The sequence below is a fragment of the Peromyscus eremicus genome, chromosome 19 (assembly GCF_949786415.1).
Source record: "Peromyscus eremicus chromosome 19, PerEre_H2_v1, whole genome shotgun sequence".
Taxonomy (NCBI): domain Eukaryota; kingdom Metazoa; phylum Chordata; class Mammalia; order Rodentia; family Cricetidae; genus Peromyscus; species Peromyscus eremicus.
In genome coordinates, this window is record NC_081435.1 from 14,697,118 (window position 1) to 14,720,470 (window position 23,353).

The 23,353-nt window shown below is 46.1% G+C and overlaps 1 protein-coding gene across 1 annotated transcript in view; it reads left to right on the plus strand.

The window, feature by feature from the left end:
• Positions 1-23,353, plus strand: part of Fhod3 (formin homology 2 domain containing 3) — a 428,818-nt gene that overhangs the window by 367,138 nt on the left and 38,327 nt on the right. The window contains 2 exon segments of the mRNA XM_059246707.1: positions 10,302-10,580; positions 15,232-16,109. Of these exon segments, the coding sequence (XP_059102690.1) occupies positions 10,302-10,580; positions 15,232-16,109 (1,157 nt within the window).

Sequence of the window (23,353 nt, forward strand, 5' to 3'; positions counted from 1 at the left end):
AACAAGAAAGTACAATGGTTTTTAACCAAACTTTACTATCGACTTCATATTCTAGTATCTGCTTAGGATAGGCAAAAAAATGTTCACGTTTTGAATAGCAATTACTTTGCTTTGCTTGTTCGTATTTCACAAAGAGGGGGTGCGGAATGTGAGGCCCTGCTTACAGCGGGAGTTTTAGGGGAGACACGAGTGCCTTTTGTGCAAGGCAGGAACCTCAGACCGATGCTTTCAAGTATAGTCAGGAAGTTCTGTGAGCTGGGACAATGAGAGTCTTCAGTCTTTCATCCAATGACCAAGACCTTGGAAGCAACAGTAAATGACAGTCTGAGTTTCTTCCTGGCATCCATCTGTGGCTCAGGGCCTCAGTAACCACGTGTTGTGTCCACGGCTTCTCCTTTTCCTTGGGTGCTTCTCCCTGCTCATGTACACTACAATACTATATACACTGTGACATAAAGGCTGCAGGGTCGCCGAGAAGCACATGTTGGCTTCACAGGTCCTAAATCTTAATTCTGTAAGTCCACCCCTGGACTCAGGGACCCTGCAATGCATTTTGTGTGCTTGAGACAAACAGGCTTCTTTTATGACTTTCCAAGTTGGAGCTTCTCTGAAAAAAAAAGCTGCCTCAGCCTGATAGATCCACTGACTAGAAGGTTCTAGTAGCTTTTTTGATGCAGTCTCTTTGAACCCCTCTACATCTTCTAGATAACATACACAAGAAATGTGCTGTTTGCCTTCTGGGTCCCCTCCTGCCTCACTATTTCCCCATCATCTCAGCTCATGTTTCTTGTAGCAATTGCTCCTTTGATTCTCTTGGTGCTTCTCTTTGAGGCTTGACTAGAGCCAGAGAGGCTACTGGAAAGCTCTGCCCTATTGGAGTATCTTCACTCTCACAGAAAAGTTTATCCAAGGATGAGTGAGGATCAGAGTCTATTCCATCCAACATGTTGGAACCAGAACAGCACCTGTGTGTCTGACTTGGAAAGACGTTTACACAGCTCAGAAGAAGTCTTCATAACCTAGTGTTTATGGTCCCATCACCTGACTTCAAAATCACAAATATGTCAGTAAACATTGTAAGAGCCTAGGACAGCATCCCACTTTCTGTTAATAGGATGAGACGGAATATTTACTGTGTTTTATCAGGTGCACAATAACTGAACCTAAAACTGGCTGCTACTGTTTTATTTTGTGATGCTGCAGTATGGAACTCCAAGTCAGAGGTGTCCCCTGAGAAGGAAGAGAGGAATAGGAATTGTGCATGTGTGCATGTGTGCATATACATACATATATATGGTGTTAGGTTACATAGTGTATAAAAACATATTGTTTGTATGTGTGTGCACGCAGGAACACATATGCATGCATGTGGAGGTCAGATGTCAGTATCAGCAGTCATTATGTGTATATGTGTGTGCATGCAGGAATGCATGCATGCATGTGGAGGTCAGATGTCAGTATCAGCAGTCATTATGTGTATGTGTGTGTGCATGCAGGAATGCATATGCATGCATGTCAATATCAGCAGTCATTCCTCGGTTTGTCATTCCACTGTTTATTAAGCTAGGGTTTCCTTGGCCTAATACTTAAAGATTAGGCCAGACTGGCAGGCCAGAGAGCCCCAGAGATCTGCCTGCCTCTGCCTTCCTAGATCTAGGATTACAAGGACATACCACCACCAAGCCCAGCTTTGATGTAGGTTAAGGGTATTGAACTCAGGTCCTCATGTTTGAGTGCATGATAGTTACTTTATAGACTAAGCTATCTCTCCAGCTGCATGCATTTGTGTGTGCATTGAGGGGGAAGGAGAGGGAGAGCGAGAAGGTGTTACTATTTAGTTTGAACCTAGGTAGACAGGCACTCTACCACTGTGCTGTATGTCCAGTCCAGAAACGATCATCCCTGTTGCGCTTCAATCTTATCTCACCTTGAGCCCAGGTGCACAAAGCAGTTGAACACACCTGACGTCGAGGTCCTAGATCTGCTTTGATGGCTGTCATTGTCATTTCGTGAGCTCTTCCTTATTCCCATGTGCTCTTTGGAGTATGGTTAATATGTAGACTTGAATGCGATTTGAGGGTGTCAGAATTTGGGTTTGGGGATAGCACAGCCTAGAACTCTCACCGAAAGTTCCACTGCTGCTAAATGAGAAAAATCTTGATGATTGGAAGTGAGGAGGGCAGTTACAGGACCTATAAAGCGGCACTTTATAAAGGTACTTTAGTGTGTCTTAGGTATGAACTTCTTTGGACATCTAGCTCTAAAATTTGAAGCAAGGCTGAGGCCTTAGTTTTGAAGACCTACAAATTAACAGTAGAATTCCTTTTTTTTTTTGCTGGTGAGAACATGTTACATTAAAAATATTTGTGTCTCTCTGTGTGCCTACATTAGTTTATGCATGCGGTGTCCACAGAAGCTAAAGGACATTGGGTTCTCTGGAACTGGAGTTGCAGAAGTTTGTGAAGCATGATGTGGGTGCTGGGGACAAAACCCTGGTCCTAAAGGAGCACTCAGTGCCCTTACCTGCTGAGCCATTGCTCTGCACGACACGCTGCTTTTGTGAAACTTGTATAGCTAAGTTTGTACTTAACTAATTCCTGTAAGCGGAGACTCTGATTGGGGGTGATGTCACACTTTGGGGGACATTTGGCAGTTTCTGGGGACAGCTTTGTTTGCCACCGTGCTGGGAAGGTTGTGGAGGTGATGTGAAGGGTCTCTAGTGGGCAGAAGCAAGAACGCTACAAATCCTCTAACACACCGGACTGCTTTCCATGACGAGCAGTTGTTTGGCCCTCAATGCCCACAGTATTAGGAATGAGAAAGCCTGCTTTAGATAAATCTTAGAGACCAGCACAGCAAGAGCTGGCCCAACACCAAAGGCAAAGTCTAAAGAATTTCCGAAGTTGTGAGTCTTTTCTCCCGGGACCATTCTCAGATTTATGCGATTAAACCTCAAGTCTCAAGTCGATGGTGTTGGTTATGAGCTCTAAACTGGGGAGGTCCCTGGAATGTGCACTGTTTGAGCAGCTGTTATAGAATCGGCTGGCCCAGTCTGTGGTTTCGTAAGACCTGCCTGAAAGCCAAGTTCTGGCAGAGCCATCAGGACGCTATCACAGACTAAAACTGATTGAAGTCACCCAGAGATTGATTGAATCTAGATGTTATAAGGGAACATTGCACTCCACTATTGGGAACATTGATGACAGCAACCATTGGCACATCTACATCTACTGTATGTTGCTGCGTGTTTTCAGAAATATTAAATATTCCTCCTTGGTGGCGCAATCATCTTCTACACCAATGGAACCTGTGATTAACATTACACTTGGGCAGGTCTGTCTAGGTTAGAGAGTCCCAGCACTATCCCATGTGCTGTTTGATAGTGAGATCCTACAGGAAGACAGTGGTCTAGACTTGAGAGATGTTTAGCAAAAGGCTGCTTGCAGAGATGTGGGGAGGTCAAGGGGCCATCAGAGGTGCTCAACCACCCCGAGGAAGCAGGAAGGAAAGTAGGAAATTACCTCACTGCTAGGCTTGAAGGTCTGTGGTGAGTGATCGGCACTCAGGAAGAGCCATAAGCAAGGGAAGAACTGAAACAGTTCTCGGCAACCTATGCAAGCCAGCCAGGTACATGTGGTTCCGGTATAGACATTCCAGTCTCTCCCTGCTTGCCGGCCCTAGAAGGTGGGAGTTGGGGGTGGTCTGGCAAAGGTGAGTGTCCTGTATTCATCCCCTCTGTGGAGTTCTGGGCAAGTTGATTACCCGCTGTGAAGATGCTTTCTCACTTCTTACATGGGGACATGGGTCTTTACTTTAGTATGGACAGGGAAATTAAAAAGGGTAACATTAATATGCTTCCTAAAACAACTCATGGTCAGGAAAGATGCTTAATACATAGTAACTTCCATTTTTATTTTACTCAAGGCCAAGTGGGGCCGAACATCCAGCAGAGGTCTTGGAGACCTGGTGAGGAGGTGGCGTTGGCCTTTGGGAGGACTCCCTGCTCAGCTGCCTTTGGAATGCAGGAGGAGCTAGTGACCACGCTCAGGTCTTTCTTTCCACTGTTCATTCTCCGGTGCTGTGATGAACATGACGCCATAGGCTTTTGCATCCACAGAATAAGGAGCAAGGTGCCCCATTGTTTCCCTGGCTTCTCATGTCTATGGGATTCCCTCTTGGCTTCCCAGCCTCCCTTACTCCTGTAACGTTTGTTTCTCTGGTGCGAAGAGCTCCTTTGAAGGTTAGTTATATGGCTCAGTGGATTGAGAGGCTTGCTGCTCAAGTCTAATGACTTGAATTTGATCCCTGGGACCCATGTGTACAGGTGGAAGGAGAGAACCAAGTCCACAAAGTTGTCTGTCCTCTGACCTCTACACACACACTGTGACATACATGCACGTGTACTGAGAAAGACACTGCTGATAAACATAACTAAAAAGAGAAAACTCCTTTGAGTACTGCCCATTGGACTTATGGTCCCATGGAACCCTCCTTTCCTGTTATTTCTTCTACTTTGCCTAAATGATACACTTACGCATCCTTTCACTGAATTTAAGGGTTTTTTGTTTTTTGTTTTTTTACCCCTCCTGTCTTATATCCTTCCTTCCAAACTTGAAATCTGGTTTCAACTCTCAGAATCAGGTCAGCGTGCTTCTGGCCAAACACATTTTTCTAGTCTTTCCGAAGTGTGGCCTGGCGATGCTGAGCTATGTCCGTCTGCTCCCTCAGGCTGTGGTCCAGCAAGACACATTCAGCTGTGGGCTCCTTGAATATCATCAACCCCTCCCTGCACTGTTCTCCTTTCATTCCTGCCCAGTGGCCCCTGCTGGAGAAAGTGAGGCTGCTGGCACTTCTCGCAGTCCCTACCCCTGCACAGCCCTCGAGATACAGGGAGAGCTGCGTGGCCACCCTCTAGCCAGGATGTGATAGCAAGTGCATGGCATTCTGGCAGCCCCTGCCCCAGATGCCTGCTTTATCATGGGTGGAGCCAGGGGCAGGGTTGAAATCCTGATGAACACATGCTAAAGAGGTAACATCCTGCCCCTTCTGCCTAGCTACCTTGGCATAATGTCCTACTGTGATGTTCTGGCCGTGTGTGTGTGTGTGTGTGTGTGTGTGTGTGTGTGTGTGTGTGTGCAGGAGTTGAGTCTCTCCCTCAGTTTTCTCTACCTTACTTTGTGAGACAGAACCTGGAGCTCACTGACTGGGTGAGGCTGGTTAGCCAGATGACTGTAGAGCTCCACCTATCTCTGTCTTCCCAGAGCGGGTTTACAGATGTGCAGTTCTGTGCCTGGCTTTTTATGGGTGCTGAAGAGATAAACGCAGCTCCTCATGATGAAGCAGCAAGCACCTTACTCTCTGAGCCAGCCACCATAGACACCCCTTTTCTTCAACAAGGTCTTATAGTATCCAGGCTAGCCTCTGACTCACTGTGTAGCTCAGGATTACTTCCATTTTCTTATCCCCCTGTCTCTACCTCTTGATTGCTAGGATTATAGGTAGACATCATGACATCCAGTTTTAATGTGGTGCCAAGGACAGAACCCATGGCTTTTCTGCATGCTAGGCAAATACTCTACCAGCTGAGCTACACTTCCTGAGACCCTTGCCTTGGCCTTCTGAGGGTTATCACAGAGCTATCCCTATGGAGAGGTCAGGGAGATCTCAGCAAACCTTTTATACAAAATGCTTAGAGGGTGCTGATGGCACCTGCTTCCCTCAAACATAGTTCTTCCTCCAGTTGATATCTGTGAGGGAAACCACCCTAGTGCCCAGGGCCTCAGTCTCTTACCTGTCCCGGGTGGGTAGTTCTAGGTTCTTCTTTGCAGTCTTCCCGGTGGGGGTTCCTGGACTGGCATTTCCTTCTTTCTACCCGGTCTCATCATTTGCAGGGTTGCTACCCGACTCTGCTCCTTTCAGATTGGAGCTTCACCCTTAGCTTATGGACGAGCTTAGCTATTCCCACAGGAAGCGTGCATGGCCTGACATAGGCATAGACGGGGTCTCTTGTAGAGAGCGTGAAACATGTTTGCTCTCTACCTGAAGCAGCTGTCACTGCCCCGGTGTCAGTCTTAGGGCCGTCTCAGACGCTTTTTACACAAGGCTGAGAGTCCTAGCCCTAGACGGCTGACCAACTCCCTCTGCACTCTGAGCCTCACCTTCATCAAACATCTTCCACATAGCATGCACTCCAGGTTTCGGTGTGTGTTCTTCTCCCTGCTCAGCACACTCTCACCACCATGCTCGACCCTTTACCTCCTCCTCATCCTTGGAGACTTTGCTAAAATGTCCTTTTGGCACAGGGACATATAGATCCCTTGTGGGATCTATACTCATGAAAGTGCCTTGCTACCCCTCCCCAGGGCACCACCTACCCAGGGCACTGTGCTGTTGATATCAAAACATGCATCGTGATGGGAGATGTTTTATATTGTGTAGTGGGAACTAAATGGCTGGTATCATGCCATGCCCATGGGGTAATAGGGCTCTTGTGCCTCGCCATGCAAGATTTTGGGATCTCTTCTCTCTGGCCCTGTACAGATATCACTGATGTCACAGTACAGCTGATTGGGCATCAGTGTATAGTTACCACTGATGTCGCTGCTGGACTGGAGAAATGCTCATAAACTACTGGGACTAGAAATAGCCAGGAGGTGAAAACACTCATTTTCACCCCAGGTGTTGATGAAAACCTTTGTTTCCTGCAGACTACAGACCCCATGCCTCCTCTATGTCCTGAAGCCTCTGGGATAGAGGATACTTCCTCTATTTATCCACAAGGCAAGAAGCCCTTCAGAGAAAGAGTGACCCCCCAAGCAATGGCTGTGTGTATGAAGGAGGTATTGCTAAGAGAAGCTCTGATTAAAGAGAATAGGAAAGAGGAGAAAGAATACTGTGGGATTTGGTGTTGTGTCTCTGGTCATCATAGGTGCTTCTTATAGACTGACCAGGAGTGACAGGAACATTGTGAGGGAATACTGGTTCCTACACCAGATAGGGCCTCTCCAATGAAAGAAGAGAAGATATGGTCCATAAGGAACTTTTGCCCTAGCTGTGGCTGTGTTTAAGATGGCTAGAGGAGGGTCTACCGAGAGCCTGCTGCTCCCTCCAAGTCTGCCTGTCATCTTATCTGGTGACCTCCTACAGGTGCCTGTCTACACACAAGCCTGACTCCTACAGATAAGGCTCTATACCCAGTGTCCTTACGGCGTGGTGAACTTCTGAAGGCGGAGGGGTGATGCGGTTGAACAACACTGTTGGTTCATTATATGTTCATAATAGCGAGCCTCCATTCCTGTTTGCTGACTTGTCTCTTCATTCCTTGCTTGTTTTGCTTCACTTGGATGTGTGTGAGCAGTACTTAGTTAGCTCATAAATTAATCAGGACAGTCCCAGATGCCACAGCTTTATAGCCAGACCCTGTGGACACTGAGGCATGTGTTCTAGGCAGGAGGTGACTTTGAAGATGATGACCTCCCTATAAATCATGAGAAGAAATCCACCCAGTATTTGGACTCACAGATTAGTGGCCCAGACTCCATGCAGTTAGGTTCTGGCGTATGGGGCTGGCATTGTGCTGTTTCTTCCCAGGAGTGTGTGGCTCACCCAGAGCTAGCACATCTGTTACCACATCTGTCCAGACAGCCCTTGGCCAACCAGGGGCTGAGCTGCTGTCTGAGTCCTGTGGGTTGAATGGGATGAGACAGCACAGGTGGTCCATGCCAACTGCAGTCAAGCAGCAGCAGCCCTGCATACTCCCTCTTCTTTGCTGAGTCTCCAGGGGCTGGTGAGTTGTCCTAGCTCACCCTGCCAGGGACAGAGCCACCAAAAGACACCCTTGTCCAGGTCCTCCACATGCTTGTGATGAGTGCCCAAGTGCATGCCACATGCTAGGCTGTCACAGACACATTTTCATTTGATGTGGGTATCCTGAAGTCAGTGTGCATGTACACATATGCTTTCTGTCAGCCCCATCATGACACCACCATTGCTCATGCTCCACTTTGGCCTGACTTGTAAAGCTCTCAGAGGTTTGTCCCTCTCTCTGTTAAAGACTGCATTATCAAATGGAAAAGAAATTAGCATTGAGATCCTTCCACCGGAAAAGGACTTCTCTGAAGGATATACTCAGTCTTCCCATGATAGAGCCTTGGTTTTGCTTTAAAGGGACAGTGCAAGGCATGCCTGTTCTCAGGCATGTGAACCCAAAGGACTGTGCCTTTTGGCTTCCTTCTGCTGCTATCAGCCCTGACATCTGTCTGGGACAGCCTCTGGGCTCTAAAGCAGGCTCCTGTGCTAAGTTAGAGACCCTAGGGATGAATTCATGGCAGGGCATCAGACAGGCAGGAGGAAGAAACACACTATCCCACTCCCAATTCATGCCCGAAGGGCACTATGGGGTCCACACAGGGTGTCTTCTCTGGTGGCTAGAAAGCATCCAGAATGATAAGAAAAGGCTACAGTTCTTCCCTTTCTACCCTTCATCTGCCCTTCCCATCCTTCCCCTCCCTGCCCATCTCCCTGCTCCATCCCAGAACACAGGGACAGGGATGGAGTGCTGTGTCCCCAGCGATTCCTGGCACAGTGACTTCCTGCTAAGAAGCTGATGATAGCTGGGCCTCTGCCCAATGAGGGCCATTTTCCCCCCTGTGGTAAAGGCAGAGCTTAGCTCACTGGCACGCCGAGAGACCAGCCCTAAATACCCTGTGACCAGCTCTCCCCCACTCCGAAGGGAGAGAGAGAGAGAGAGAGAGCCAGGGGGCTTGCTGTCAGGAGTGACCTGACCTCCTCTGGCCTATCCATATGGCATTTGGCTGGAGGTTTTTGTAGTCACAGTCATTGTGTTACTTGTCCAAAGCTCACAGCTGAGAGCTTTGCTCAGCAACACCAGGCATGAGGCAGACAGCCATTATCCCTGCACCCTGGAGCCGCGTGTGACTGGGAACAGGAGCGTTTTATGTTGGCATTAACGCCATGTTTCTAGTCTTCACTGGGTTACAAGCAGGCCTCTGCCCATGAGTGGTCCTTTTATTTAAGTTGTTGTTGCTGTTTTCAGAGTCTCACTGTGTAGCCCAGACTGATGTGGAACTCACTGTATAGCCCTGCTAGCCACAGATTCTCAGTAGTGCTAGGATTATGAGCATATCCATTATACCCAGTACTTTTTTTAAATTAATTTATTTTACTTTATGTGTATGAATATTTAGCCTGCATATATATGTGCACCACACGCATACCTCTTGGATCTCCTGAAACTGGGTTTACAGGTGGCATGAGCCACCATGTAGGTGCTGGGATTTGAACCCAGGTCCTCTACAAAAGCAACAAGTGTTCCTACCCATGAAACCATCTCTTCAGCCTAATACTTACTTTAAAAGTATTTTTTTATAAGCAAAGTTGGAGCTTATTAAGAAAGGGGTTATAGATTTCAGCATAGGCTTGAAGGGAAAAGAAAGAAAGATACTTATGAAAAGGACAGCTGTGTACTCAAGAGTGTAGGCATGGGCTTCTCAAGAGAGAGACATCAAGTGATTCCTTGAAGCAGTTTTTGCAATTGAGGGCTAACTTTATACCATGGGCAAGCAGTATCCAAGTAAAGGGGGGAATTGGACTTACTGGGCTAGCCCCCCAATGTCAAAAAACTTTGGGCTGCAGCTTGCTGGTTAGCTTGATTTACTATAGGTTTTGCTGTTTCCCCCATTCCCAAAGACCTTGCCTTCATTCTGTGCTGGTGCATAAGAAGTGACCCAAAATATCAGGATTGAAAATAGTACCTGCATATTGTCTTGCAGTTTCCCAATGTGTCTCAGCTGGGGTCCTGTGGTCAGCTGGGCCTTGATCAGGAGATCTGGGAAGATTCATCCTCCAGGCTTGCTTAGTGTTAGGTCCCTGTTCATTGCTGGCTGCCACCCAGGGTGTGCTGTCAGCTTCCAGAGGTTACCCGTATTACTACCACATGGCCCGTTTCATCTGGAATGCCAGTGGTACATGTTTGGTCCTCGGGTCTCTAAGCCCGAGGACACTTTTGTGTTGCTGTTTGGGCATCTCCAATCAGAGGCTCCCCTCACTGAAGCTGGCATGCCTGACTCCTCCACGTTTGAAAGTTCACTGAGTGGACACGCATGTCACCTGCCCAGTCCTGTTCACAGCAGCAGCATTAGTTCAATAACCACAAACAGGAATCTCGGGGCGACACTTACACTTTACCCAGAGGAATCAAACCCAGTTGTTGTGCGGTTCCTTCCTTCTAGATTCCCAGAGAAATCTGTTATCAATGTAGTCTCTGCTCTTGTCTCCATCAGTAAGCGGTAAGGACCACGAGCCTGAACTGGAGGCAGAAGCTGGGCAGGGTGCTGATGAAGCCAGCCAGGAGATAGCCTCTGCTCACAGGGGAGCAGAGAGCCGGGAAGAGCCGGTGCTGGAGCTGGAGCCTGAAGAAAGAGCCTCACTGAGTGAGAAAGAGAGGCAGAACGAGGAGGTCAATGAGAGGGACAGCTGTTCCGCCTCCAGCATCTCATCCTCCAGCAGCACCTTGGAGAGGGAAGAGAAGGAAAGCAAGCTGCCTGAGGACAGGACGACAGGTAAACGAAACCCCTTCTCCGTGTGCCGAGGCCCTGCTGTACCACAGCCTGCCATAGGCTACCCTCCAAGGTGACCTGTGGGAACAGCTCACTCCTTCAGCTGCGTCACCTGTCTCACAGTGACAGCTAGCCAGCAGCTCCCCACTAGGGTTAGGCTCTGTGTCCTCCTCCCAGGCAGTGGGATGGCTCACTTCCAAAGATGCTGAAGAGGGTCCAGCTGTGAGAACTGTGCTCAGGAATGAGCCATGGGAAAGAAAACACTAGTTTCCTTGGATTTGTTTCAATGCCAATGATACCAAAGGTGGCCCTTTCCAGCTCCCGATTGGTTTAGAGACATGCCATGTCATCTCTTCCCTTAGAAGACTTATTTGAGGGAAGACTATAAAACCACAAGCAGAATAGACGCAGCAAAGAAATTGAATGAGTACTTGTTTTTACAGCATGGTTAACAGTGCATGGCGGTAAATTTGACATCCTGGACCAGCACATACAGGCTTTAGGTATAGTGTTACACTTTGTACTTAGGCCCACTCTTTAATGTAACCTACGTGTTTTTCCTTATGTAACTCTGTCTTTTCAGGGTTGCCCCTGGAATCTACCAATTTCACTTATGACTGAGAACTTTACAGTTAGGGACCAAGTAGAATGCTAGCTTGTATATCTGGCCCCTAAGGATGTCACTGGACCTTTAGAGACTTGGCTCAGAGGGTAGTTCATACCACTGGGGACAGCATTCGGTTTGGTTTTCTTATCCATGACTTGTAAGCCATCAAGGTGGTAAAATACAACATTTCTTATTAGTGGAGGCATGGACTATGCTCTAGCCTTCATTAAACCACATATCAGAGCACACACTCAAGTCCCAAGGCTCCCCTTGCCATTCTGTGCCATGAGCCAGACACTGCTTTGTCTTGTTAGTTTTAAGATTGAGAATACAGTCTCTGAAGCCCAGAAGAGTCAGTGAATGGATGAATGAATGAAACTATTCTCTTTCCCAACAGATCCATCAATGGCTTAGTCTAAAATAGTTACTGTTTATGGCTTTCCCAGTTAGAACATGCCAGTGAATTTGATTTTGCATATGATTTACCACTATGATATAACAAGGACTCAGACTATTAGTTTATATCTTAGAAATTAATACACTAAAAATTTTGTGTCTACTTGAATATGTATGTGCTAAGAAGTACTATTTAGTTTCTTCAAAATAATATGATAGTTATTTCTAAATTCTAGATGTACTACTCAAATTTAACAGAATTCTTGGTCACTTTGATACTGATTTTTGTGCATTATGAGTAGCGTTATGAGTTACTCATCATATTTGGGCTCAGCAGCCTAAAACACATCAACAAGTTGGATCAGGAAAACTAAAACGGGGAACAGAACTTTCTTGGATCTGAGTGTGCAACATTCTTCCAAAAAAGGACAACTCTGCAAAAATGGAGTCCCTGGGCTCCCAGGGAGCTACTATTAATTCTGCACGAAGAGCAAGTGGGATCCAAGGATATAGATGTGGAAACTGGAGCTTCTGGTGACTCGTCTGCTTCACTCCAGGGTTGTGAAGAGGGTTAGTTCATCTGTGGAAATTTACTGGTTCCTAAAATTCCATACTGTTCTCAGCCTCTTTAGCAGCCGAGTCAAGACAACTCTGTCATAATAGCCTTTGCTGTTCCTCATGAAGTCACGGAGACAATTAAAATTAGAGACAATTTAAAATGCTCCGAATCCTGTTTCTATCATTGTGTCTGTTACTAAGAAGTGAATTTGTCATCACCCAAAGTAAAGCTTGGAAGAGATCCAACTCATTTCAGGCACCTTTGTTCTTGTTTTGTGTGCTCAGCTCTGAACACAGTATTGATCATACTTTGCTATATGACACTCGATTGGCTGGATGAGAGCTGGAGTTATCTGTCCTGCTCGCTGTGAACCCTTATTTCCTAGCTGTGTGCGGAGAACACAGTCTTCCCAGAGGTTGCTGAGAACAATCTTGAGGGTTGAAACGAAAGTCGCCATGCCATTTGACAGTGTTCTCTGTACAGGAATACTCCAAGTGCTTCAAAAGCATGGAAAGTGAATGGAGTAAGGTTTCTGTACTTCACTTATAGTGTTAAATCAGTACTGGTAGACTGGGAAAAATTGGGGGTGTTTACTGTAATACGTGGAGCAACCACTAAGAAAAAATGTGTAAAGTCATTACTTAAAAACACTATTTTAAACTCGGGGTGAATTAAAAAAAATGTTCAAGCAACCCACTGGAGACCAAGGGAAGAGAAACAGAAGGAACAAATTTAAAAAACAAATGAAAGAAAACATTTAAGCCCTAACATTTCAATTAGTTTACATTAAAGGACAGATTAGCAGTGGATTTTTAGAAACACACCAATATATGCTACCTATACAAAACTTTTTTATTGCAAATTTTTTTTTCGTACAATATGTTCTCATCATGGTTTTCCCTCCCCCAACTCCCCCCAGATATCTTCACCTCCTTGATCAACGAACTTCATGCTCTTTCTCTCTTTAAAAAACAAATAGGCAAACAAACAAACAAAACCCTCACCAACACACACACACACACACACACACACACACACACACACACACACACACACAACCCCACAAAAATATAAAACCAGAGCCTGGTGTGGTGGCTCATGCCTTTAAGCCTAGTACTTGGGAGGCAGAGGTAAGTATATCTCTGTGAGTTGGAGGCCAGTCTGGTCTACAGAGTGAGTTCCAGGACAGCCAGGGACTGTTATATAGAGAAACTCTGTCTTGAATAAAGAAAAGAAAAGAAAATACAAAATCAGAAACCATAATATATAAGCAAAAGACCAACAAGACAAAAAATACCCAAACTAAACAATATGAGACAAAATGTCTACAAAAATATTTAGTAACTCTTTTCAAGCATACTGACAGAGTAAATGAAAAGTTAAGAAGCTATATCATACAAACAATAAAGAGTGGAAGTGGCTTGTATTAATATCAAATAAAGAAGACTGCAGTGCAAAGGAAGTCACCAAGGACAAGGATGTTCAACAGTGTACACAAGACCTAAATGAGTAAAGAAACAGGCAAGAAGACCAACCTTTAAAAAATAACCACGCTGTTGTCATAATAAGAAAAGCCAGCATTTCCCAAACAATGGAGAAAGAATGTGACTATCTCTTGGGAAAGACCCCTTATCTGCTATCAAAGTAGTCTCCCTGTTGACAAGGAGAGCCGTGCTGGTGAGAGCTGGGCTTGAGCAAGAGTGAGGCGTGGAGAAAGCAGTTCTGGCTATGAGGGTTTATCCGCAGGATGTCTTGATGCACTGCGTGGGGAGGATCATGACGAAGGTGCCAGTGATTGGAACTGGTAGTCGGGGTAGGGGGGTTGGCGGTTGGGGGGGTGGAGCTGCTATTGCAAAGACAGCAAACCATTCCAGAATTAGCTTGGGAAGGGTGGGGCTGTAAGACCCATTTATGAATGATCTTTAAAGCTCTGAGACTAAATAGTGACTGAAAGAGTGAGTGAGATATGAGGTTTAAGGACAGTTAAAGGTCAAAGTTGAAGAAGAAGCCGGGAAGGATGGTAGAGGCAGATAGAAAGAGGGAAACAAACCAGGTGAGTGTCGGGTCCTGAATGGAAGGCTGGAACACTGGGAAACCCACGGGCTGCCTGGAAAGGAACAGTTGCAAAGGACTGGGCAAGCAGAAGCTGCATTCCTGTGTGTCTTAGAGAGATGAAAGGGAGAAACTGGAGCAGCAGTGAGTGAAACAGCTTTGAGGAACAATATTATCTCAAAGGGAAGGATCAAAAGTTGGGAGCGAAGTGGAGATGTAAGAGGAGTCAAGAGCGGCTTTGAGATGGGGAAAAAGCACACAGGTAATGTCAGTGCCAAAGGAGAGCCCTACGGGATGGGAGGGGCAAAAGGGACCTAGTGGGAGGGGCAGGAAAGTACTGGACCATGAAAGAAGCAGGGCAGAGAATTACCCCGGAGTGTTTCCTAATACACATTAGAGTAGCTTGTCCTTCTAAGGGACAGTTGTGGACAGTCGCAAGAGAAGGGCTGTGACTGAGTTCTCATGTGGGTAGGAGGCTGGAGGTTGAATGGCAGACCTCTTCGGACCTCATCTGTTAAACCTGTCAATTGTAGAAGCAAGACAACTCTGAGGATGAGCTGTGCAGGCAAGTGAAAGCAAAGAGGCACTGTGGGGAGTCATTCTGGAGAAAGTAGCATTAAGTCCCCTGGAGATGAGGCCATGAACTTGAACTGATGGCTTTGTCGTGGTATAGAGTCAGGGGAGAGATGTCCTTCTAGCACTTGCCTGGGGCCAGGGGAGTACTTCCTGTCTTCCCTAGTCTAGTTAGGACAGATGTCCCTTAACTGTATATGGTAGGATAGATTCTGACACCTGCCCTGAGAGGAGGAAAGGGAAGAAGTTCTATAGTGAGGTGGGAACCAGGAGAGCATTCATTTGGAAGAGTTTGGAGACCTGGAGTGAATCATCAATTATGAACATCTTCTGCTTTGCTTCCTTTATTGTAGTGTTTTCTTCGGTGTTACTCCTGTATCTCTACCTGTTTTCATGTATGACTGATGTTCTTGTGGAATGGAGGCCCTGGGCCTCTTTCTTATCTCTTCCTTCCCATGTCTTTTCAGGTTTGTGGTCCACCAGCCTCCAGGATGTGGGTGTAAATGGACAGTGTGGTGACATCCTCACCAGCAAAAGGTTCATGCTGGACATGCTGTATGCCCATAACAGAAAGTCCACAGATGATGAGGAGAAGGGTGATGGTGAACCTGGGAAGTCTGCGCAGGAGGTGGAGGCAGTGGCCAGTCTTGCCACCAGGATATCCACTCTGCAGGCCAACTCTCAGGCCCCAGAGGAGAGCATCAAGAGAGTGGACATTGGCTGTTTGGACAACCGGGGCAGTGTAAAGGCATTTGCTGAGAAATTCAATAGTGGGGACCTGGGGAGAGGTTCCATCTCTCCTGATGCAGAGTCTCATGACAAGGTCCCAGACACAACACCTGCACAGCTGAAGACTGAGTCTGATTACATCTGGGACCAGCTCATGGCCAATCCAAGGGAGCTCAGAATCCAAGACATGGATTTTACCGACTTAGGGGAGGAGGATGACATTGATGTTCTGGATGTGGATCTTGGCCACCGGGAAGCCCCAGGGCCACCTCCTCCACCCCCTCCCTCCTTTCTGGGTTTGCCACCCCCACCCCCTCCACCCCTGTTGGACACTGTGCCTCCCCCCCCAGTCCCCGGTAATTTATTGGCTTCTCCTGTGTTCAGCACTCCTCAGGGCTTAGGGTGGTCCCAGGTACCCAGGGGTCAGCCAGCATTCACCAAGAAAAAGAAGACTATCCGACTATTCTGGAATGAAGTCCGGCCCTTTGAGTGGCCAAGTAAGAACAATCGCCGATGCAGGGAATTCCTGTGGTCGAAACTGGAACCCATCAAGGTGGACACTTCCAGACTAGAGCACCTGTTTGAGTCCAAGTCTAAGGAGCTGTCTGTCACCAAGGTAGGCTGGCCCTGGCGTGTTCTTGATTAGCAGAGGAAAAGAGCTGGAGAGGTTGGTTCTTGAAGAAACATCTTATTTTGTGTTGCTTTAGCTATTCGATAAGCAGTCCATTGGGATAAAAAGTCTAACTTTTCGGATAATATTCCTTGGATCCATGCTACATCAAAACTCACAGTAGCACACCAGATAACCCATTAAAAAAGAAAAAAAAAGGCTAATTATGGGTGGCCCTGTAGCCCAGGACAATGTCAGTGCTCTCCAGAGGAACTGAACATGCTCATTTACCAGGTGCACTGAGTGTACTCACATAATGTTAACTCAAGTTAGGGACCATAGAGGTACTTTGAACTTAGCTGTATTGACCCAGTGCTTTTCTAGAGGCAATAGTTCAGTCTCTTTGGATAATTCTCCAAGCTGACATACTGAAACTATCTAGATATTCATATTTGACATATTTGTATCCCTAGAAAAATTACATATGCATCTAGGTTTCTTATTTTTCATGAGTGCATGAGAACCTGCAGGCATCACTATTGAAGCATTGTTAACACAGGTGTTATATACAATTATTGGTGGGAAATATTATAAAATGATTGGACAAAATTCCATGGTCATCAAATTCTGATATAAAAATTGCATAACAGATTGTATTTTCCATGGGTAAGTGCTTTAATAATGCCTCCATTTTGTATCTCAACCCACAAAATGTGTGAGCCAGGGCACAGTGAACTTTTAAAACAGGCTAGAAGCTGTCTTCTCTTAGGAATTTGGGGTATGAGAAAGTGCTTTGTAAAGTCTGATGTAGACAGGTGTAGCATGATGTCATCTAAAAAGCTCATGCCTGAGAACCATGCAACTGAGTCACCGGAACAATTGCAAAAATATTTTGAATGTTTTAAGTAAATTTTTGATTTTACATTGAGTCTGATTCATCGCGATTCTGGGCTACAGGTTGTATACTTCCAGTGGAAAAGAAATGCAAGAGATTATCACTATGAGTCAATTCTATTCCCAGGTCGATTCATCCATTCATCATTTGAGATGAGTATAATGTTGCTTGAGTCGGGCTCCCAGACTTAAGACAGGTACCAATTCTGAAGACAAAGCAATGTTACATCCTCAGGGCATGTGTGTGTTTCTAAGGAGGAGATGCCATGGCTGTTGAGAGATGCTGAGGGGCCAGTGGGGGGACAGTCATTGGTCAGTCTTCTTTTAGGTCCATGTTGAGATTCTCAAACTTCTTGCCACCCTTTGCCAACTGGTGTTTACCCCAGTGTCTCTTTCTGCCCAGGCTTGGAGAGCATGTGACTCTCAGTTATTTCTTGCCTCAGAAACCTCCTTCAGTCAGAATTAAAGCTTCTTTAAAATCGAAATTACTATGCTTTGATGTAGACTATCCTGTCTCATCATCCTGTTCTTTTGTTATAAGTGGGTCCAGACCTTGTCCTTTCTAGAACACCTCTAGAATACCTACTCTCAGTGTACCCATGTCCTGAGTTTTTCAGGCTGCTGTCACATAGCACCTGGGTGCCCATGTGTCCTCTTCCACTTCATACAGTCAACCTGGTGCTGTGGAGACCAGCTGAGAATTAGCTAGCAGCTGGCAGTTGCCAAGTATTTCCCATGGCCCACCTCACGCACTACGCTGGACCCACTGACACCATTGGCCCCTCCTCCTCCGTGTACCAGCTGTGCTGCTGGCTTTATGCTATTGCCCAGACTCTGGAGGTTGTTGCGGGGAGGCTGCCTGGCCTCAGAACTGAATGAAAAGGGCCAGCAGGTTGGTGATGCAGGCATGTTTCATTTCCCTTATGGTAAGATTAAGTTTCCATGAGAAGACTTCAAATGAATGTTGCTTCACCCATCTCCTTCCTTCTCTTGGTTTCATAGTGGCTGGCCTGGTTGGGGAAGAGATATTGGCTTGTGTCTTTTCACTAACCCTGAGTTCGATTCTTACCTGTAGTAGGGATCACCTCTCAAAACACTGCAAGGCCTTGCTAATAGCTAAACATGTGCCTAGGTTTGGTAAAGAGGGACCTAGGAAAATAGTCATCCGCATTGGTGGGTTCAGCATCTTAAAACTGCATCAACTGCAGATGGAATCCATTTTTTAAAAATGTGTAACTTTGCTGAACATTTACAGAATGTTTCCTTGTCTTTATTCCTAAAAATAATACAACAGCTAGTACATGGCATTTGCATTATGCTAGGTGATATTAATAATCCGGAGATGATTTAGAGCACTCTAGAGGGTTATAAGGGTTATATACAAAATATGTAAGAATTCATTGATGTGAGGCATTTGAGAATTATTGTACTCTCTGGTGGTCCTATAACTAATCCCTTAGGGACACTGAAGGACAACTAAACTGAAATATTTATTAAATTGCTTCCAGAATGTTCTGCAATGAGACTCAGGAGCATATACCTTTGGGTGTTTGTTTGTTTATTGTTTTGGGTTGGTTTGCTTGGTTATCTTTAAAAGAAAAAAAGGGAAAAAAGAAATCTGAGCAAGAGCTAATTTGCAAAATGTTACAAGAGATGAGAATGCAAATTAATGCTAAAGCATCGTGTTGGAGAGGTGGATCCTTTTTGTATATGTTACTAATTCTGATATAACCAAATTCCAAGTCTGGTTTTGATCACCGACTGTGATTTTCATATAACACAGCTGTAAACAGCCACTTCCGAACTCTGGCTCATGAGAAGTTTTTCATTAAACACAATAGTCTACAACAAAAATGAAATCGACTTCACAAGACAGCACGAAACAAAGGGAGCTGGTTTTAGTTTCTGTTGGAAAACTAACACCAGACCAAAGCAATAGGGCATGGCTGTGATTATCCAGTCACCCCCACCCCAGATTCACGCGTGAGAGCCGGTGCTGGGGGGGAACCACTTAATGAACACGAGAAGAACAAAAGATGCCTTTCCTTCCTGGTTTCTTTTCAAAAATAGTTTGTGGAACAGAACCGACTTTTCTGACTTTGCAGCAGATGTGTAGATGTAGCTTTTCACAGTCTGCTGCCCGTTGTATTGTGTGGTGACACAAACCCTGGGTTGAGCCTTACTGCGTTGTATTTATGCTGCTGCTTTGAGACGTGGTGATGTATGTTCAAATGATTCCAGAGAACTATGTCAGGGCAGAGAGTCCCCAAAGCATCTGGACTTGACATGAGGAGCCCTGTGAAATGGCCTTCCCAATTCTTATGTCCAATCAGGGGCTGGAAGACCCCAGATACTCTCAAAAGACACCTTCTTCATACCCCAGTTAAGTACCAGACCATCACAAGTGTGAAGAAAAGCAGGGGAGAGGCAAGGAGAGGCCCTGGGTTTGCCTTTGAGGACACGATGGTTCCTTGGGTTTATTTGGGGAAGGGTCTTCATATGGATCTGGAGAGATTTGCTTAGCTCTGTAGAATAAGTACTCTTCCATCACTGTGACAGGACACAGTGATCAAAACAAGTTATAGAAGAGAGAGTTTATTTGGGCTTACAGTTCCAGAGGATCAGAGTTCATCGTGGTAGAGCAAAGATGCAGGAGCAGGAAGCTGAGGGCTCACATCTCAAACTGCAAAAAAAAAAAACAGAGAGCCAACTGGGAATGGCTAGCCCCCAGCTATGAGCCTCCTCCAGCAAGGCCTCACCTCCTGAACGTATCCAAACAGTACCACTGTGGGCCAAGTATTCAAATGCCTGCCATTCTTATTGAAACTGCTACACTCTGTTTACCCTGAAGTTTCCTAGTACATCAGAAACTACTGTCAGAGGCTTTTTAATAAATATAGAGATGGAGATTTAATTGGCCTTAGCCTGGGTGATTTTGCTTGTTTTGTTAGCGTGCCCTCCCCCCACCCCACCCCCACACTATGTAGCCCTGGCAGGCTTGGAATTTACTGTATAGACCAGGCTGGCTTCAACTTTGTAGTTGATATTCCTGCTTATGTGGGGATTACAGATCTTCACACCTGGCAGGCCTAGCCTGGGTGATTTTTAAAGACCTCAGAGAGTATGGAGTAGATCCAAAGTTGTAAGTCCCTGCTTTTAAGTGCCAAGTGAACATGGCCTCCTGACCACCACCTTTCACAGCAATGCCCAGCTCTGACTTCTTCCCCAGAGAAGAGAGAAAAGTCTCCATGCCTCACATTCAGAATACAAGGAAGTTTTGTTCTTAATGTCAACATCACAAATCCCAAATTCTACCTAGAGATTAGCAATACAATTTTGTATTCCTGTGGTGCCTCCACAGTTAGTAGCTGAGTGTAAGCCCTCTGCTTTCAGTGCCAAGAAAACACAGGCTGTCCACCATTGGCCTTAGCTATCAGAGGCTCGAAAGTACAGAAAAATAACACTTTCCCCTTAATAATAAGGCAAGCCTGTTCTGTAATGTTAGGAATTCTTTTCTTTCATCCCCTGCCACCATTTTTTTTTAAAGGCAAAGTCTTATAATCCCTAACTGGCCTCAAACTCATAACAATTGCCCTGCCTCAGCCTCCTGAGTACTGGGGTTAAAGGCATGCACCACCATGCCAACTGAAAATTTTATTCTTAACTAAAGAGGTGGGTTTTTTTTTGTTTTTTTGCCTGAATGTAGACTTAGGTTTTATTTGTTTGTTTTTATGTTTTTGCTGGAAAGATTTGCTATGTATTTCTTTATGACTCTTGCAGAAAGCCTAGGAAAATTCTAGCATTCTCCTCCTTGTGACATCTGTATCATTGCAACTTGTAACCTTGTAACTGTCACTTTCTCCAGGGAGAGTTTTGAAAATATTTCGTGGTATCGTTCTTGGCGCGTGAGCAGAGAGTCAGGAGGCATGATTTACCATTTCTAGAATGGCCGCACCGAACCAGACCCAGACCCAGGGTCTCCGGCACTGCTGCCAAGCGGCTTGTGCAGAGGCCAGTTGCCTTTCATGGAAGCGCCCTCAGACGCAGTGGCATTCTTCAAGACTCAGGGAGTTCTCCAAATCCGTCATCGCCTTAGACGGGTTTCTATTTTCAATCATAGTACCTTCTGGGCTGACAAGCTCAGTGTGTTCAATGCTCACTTTGTAAACATTTGGATCCTCTGTTCCTAATGAAAACTCTTTAAAAATTCAAGAGGGCAAGCTCAAGACATAGCTCAGTAGTACAGTGCTTGTCTCATGTGTGCAGGGTCCTGGGTTCTATCCCCAGCAAGGGGAGAAAAAAAAAAATCAAAGAGGTGATCTGCTGTGTCAGCATTCTAGCAAACTTTAAGCTTAATGAAAACTGTGAACTGTTCAAATACGTCTTTCTGACTCTTCTCACTGCTACCTACATCTTCATTCTTTCTGTTTTCCAAAACTGAACGACTCAGAGAGGAAGTTAGGGCCTTTTCCTTTCCCTGGGACATTGACTGCGGTCAGGGTGCAATCCCACTTACATGTGGCCTCATACCCTCCATAATTGTTCAGAGTCAACTTTGAGTCCTTATCTGTAGCCTCGAAAACTTTTTTTTTTTTTTTTAGGGATAATGGTTTGTCCTGCTCTCAAACCTAGCTTCTACATCTGTAGCCTAGGAAGCATTAGCCTTCTGTCTCTGCACTAAGCACCCTTTTCAGCTAAGCCTAAGCGAGGCTTAGCTACTCCAGACAATATTTGCAACATCTTATGTCACTTTTTACTCTCTGGGAAGCAGTCAGACATGCAGCCCTCTGATTCTAAAGGGTGGACCCCTAGCCCAGGTAGCCAGCCTCCCTGGGGCTGCAGTGAGCCATAGCCCATGCCCTGAGCCTCAGCAGGAATCAGTCTCTGCTCAGATGGCTGCCTCCTTTGCATTCCAGAAGTCCTATAACTTTTGAGCTTGCATGCTGTCTGTTGAAACCTCATCCTAAAGATATTCAGCTGTCTTCCTGTACACTGGACCCTCACCCCTCTGGACAACTTGAGAGAAACATGCTGAACTGCCCTCTTTGGTTCCTTCCTGCCCCTTCTCTCTACCAGGTCTCTGTTCCCCTAGACATACAGGGGGACCTCTGATTCTCTCTCATCCATCTTGGCTGTCTGACCCCTCACCCTTTCCCTGCACTGTTCTTGGTCAAATGCAAAACAAATGAACCAAAAGCCCCGACAGGGCATCTAGGCCTGAGGCCTGTCTCCAGAGACCGTCTTGGGGTGGGGGTGGTAAGTGGAGCTGTGGAGACTCTCAAGGGAGGAACTCTCTGCTTAATAGGCTTCGTGGAACCAAAACAGCCCAGAGACTTTTCAAGGTCGCTCCCTTCTTAAGTAAGCAATCCCCTTCTTCCTTGAACTTTTCCGAGGACATACTTGGGAAAGTAGCGTGTTCTAGCACAGCCCTGCAGCCATTGCCCTCACCAGGCCACATGCCCGCTATGCAGAAGCAGATGCACCCTAGAGATAGCCCTGTTTACATGGCCAGCCACCCTGTAGTTAAGCACTCTATGCCTGGAGCCTGGTGACTCCAGCATTCCTCCTGCCCTCACCATTCTTGAAACTTGCCGAAGAAAAGAGGTCAGAGGTTGGCTGCCTTTCATCTTTAATGGTGAACCAAGACTAAAACCATCCTCGCTGTGGCCCAGAGCAGCGCTGGAGGCCTGCTGGTCCTCCAGTGGGGGATGCTCTTTTTGCACTCCTACATGAAAAGTTCTCGAGAACTAGGCACCTAGAAGCTGCTCAGGAAATGAGCTAGCAAAGAGAGACGATAGATAAATCTGTAAAGACAAGCAGCCAGTTGGAAAAGAGGACATTAGTGCCCAAATGTCTGTTATCCCAGATGTCAGGAGACTGACTGAGAGGAAAGGATCATGGCTTGGAGACCAGCTTGGGCTACAGAGTGAGTTAGGAGACTACCTAGCAAAATCTTATCCGTGAAACGAAACCGGAACCAACAGAACAGACTGTTGAACTAGATTGGTGTCTGAGCCACTCTGCCTGTGCTCAGGTTTGGATCTCACTGTCCACTGATGTCCCGAGACAATTGTCAGCCGAGGTAGACACATGCCATATCGCAGTCAGAAAGAGAAGGTCTGCTTAGGTGTGGCCCTGTCTTGCTCCTTGTCCTTTTTCTCAGAAGGAAGACATTAGTGGGTCCACAGTCACTTGTCATGTTTGACTTTGTTTCTTGTTTGGTTACATGCTAGCTATCACTCTTTCAGGTTAGGTTTTGGTTCAGGGATGTCAGTCTTAGTGAGAATGACTGAGGCTAGGCCCATGTGGTGCCGCAACAGTTCTTTCATCCTGCTGTCTCAGCATGCCGGCTGACT